The following is a 1,422-nucleotide window of genomic DNA, read 5'->3' as shown; positions in this document are numbered from 1 at the left end:
CCCCGGTTAAACGTAAGGTGTCAGATTGCCGTGGCGTAAATGGCGTGTTGCCCTCAGGCTCTGGTAATGTAGCGGGCTCTAGCGTAGCAACGAGAACATTCCTGTCGCAGCGAACGGCGTTCATTTTTTCCGTAGCCACCGTGTTATTGGAGTGAGGATTGGGGTGCCTGTTGATAACGATGTCTGGTTGGCCAAGTTCTCGAGTGTGGACAGAATCACCAGAGCAAAGTTCTGGAACAGACGTGTCTCTTGTTGCATTGATGCCACATGATCTCGTTCCTCTTTACCTTCCTTTGACGAACAGACAGGAGATCGGCAGGATTTGGTTACAAGTTGTCTTGTATGCTGGGAATTTTTGTTTGAAGCTTCCTTCTCTTAGGAAGCTCACTTGGGACATGCCAAAATTTTGTAACGGGGTAGCCCAGTGTAGCGGGAAGGCAGTACATGGGATCTTTTGCTTTCTTAGGGAGAAGTTTCACCGTTTGCACTACTCTTTCTGCCTCACCATTGCTCTTTGGGTATCTTGAAAATGGTGAAATGGTATAAAAAGGTTTAACGCCCCTATCAAGACTATTGGGTTATTTAAGAGGCGGGACCTCCGAGTTTAACGTCCATCTCCGATTAAAGGACCGAGGCAAATGGGAAATTTGTGTAAAGTGCCTTTCCCAAGGACACAACGTGGGACTGAACTGACGCCCGAACCATCGAACCTGCAGTCTAACCACTAGGCCACCGATGCCACCGACGTGGGTATCTTTGGGAGCTTTTTGTAATGGGAATGAAGACTAACTCTTTGGCGAAATCTCGGGCTTGAAAATTGAGTGCCATTGTCGGACACAACTGCCCTTGGGATGCCATGAGTGGCAAAAATGGACTTGAGTTTGTTAATAACAAACATGCTGTCAAGCTTTTCAAGCAGAGGTAGCTCCACCCATCTACGCCGTTTCCAGGCCAATCTAATATCGATGCAGACGATCCAAGTCAAATGAAACATAACAGAATTTATTTCACGTAATCAAATCAAATTCCACAAAGAAAGTTCAAACACCAAAACAGAGAGAGCAAATGTAACACCCCGAAGCTCAAACATCAAAATGTACCAACAGAGAGTTCAAATTCAACACTGTCAGTTCAACTACAACACATGGATTTGAAATACATTAGTCATTCTATATAATAATATATAACATTTATATAGCGCATTTCCAAAAAAAGTAGCTCAATGCGCTTTACGTTGGAATACCCATTTTTCAATAACCTTTCTTACTACTTCCTTTCTTCTCATGCAATATACATTAATGCGCACACACACACACGCACACACACACACAGACACACACACACACACACACACACACTCACACACACACACACACACACACGCACACACACTCACAGAGAGAGACTATTTTCATCCAGACA

General features: G+C 44.3%; 1 protein-coding gene across 1 annotated transcript in view; it reads right to left on the bottom strand.

The window, feature by feature from the left end:
- Positions 1–258, bottom strand: part of LOC101861359 — a 5,450-nt gene extending 5,192 nt beyond the window's left edge. Inside the window, exon 1 of the mRNA XM_005097072.3 lies at positions 220–258. Coding sequence (XP_005097129.1) covers positions 220–258 — 39 coding nt within the window. The remainder of the gene's footprint in view (positions 1–219) is intronic.
- Positions 259–1,422: the final 1,164 nt, after the last annotated feature.

Source organism: Aplysia californica, unplaced genomic scaffold (genome assembly GCF_000002075.1).
Source record: "Aplysia californica isolate F4 #8 unplaced genomic scaffold, AplCal3.0 scaffold00145, whole genome shotgun sequence".
NCBI lineage: Eukaryota > Metazoa > Mollusca > Gastropoda > Aplysiida > Aplysiidae > Aplysia > Aplysia californica.
This window is presented reverse-complemented; position numbering and strand designations above follow the sequence as displayed.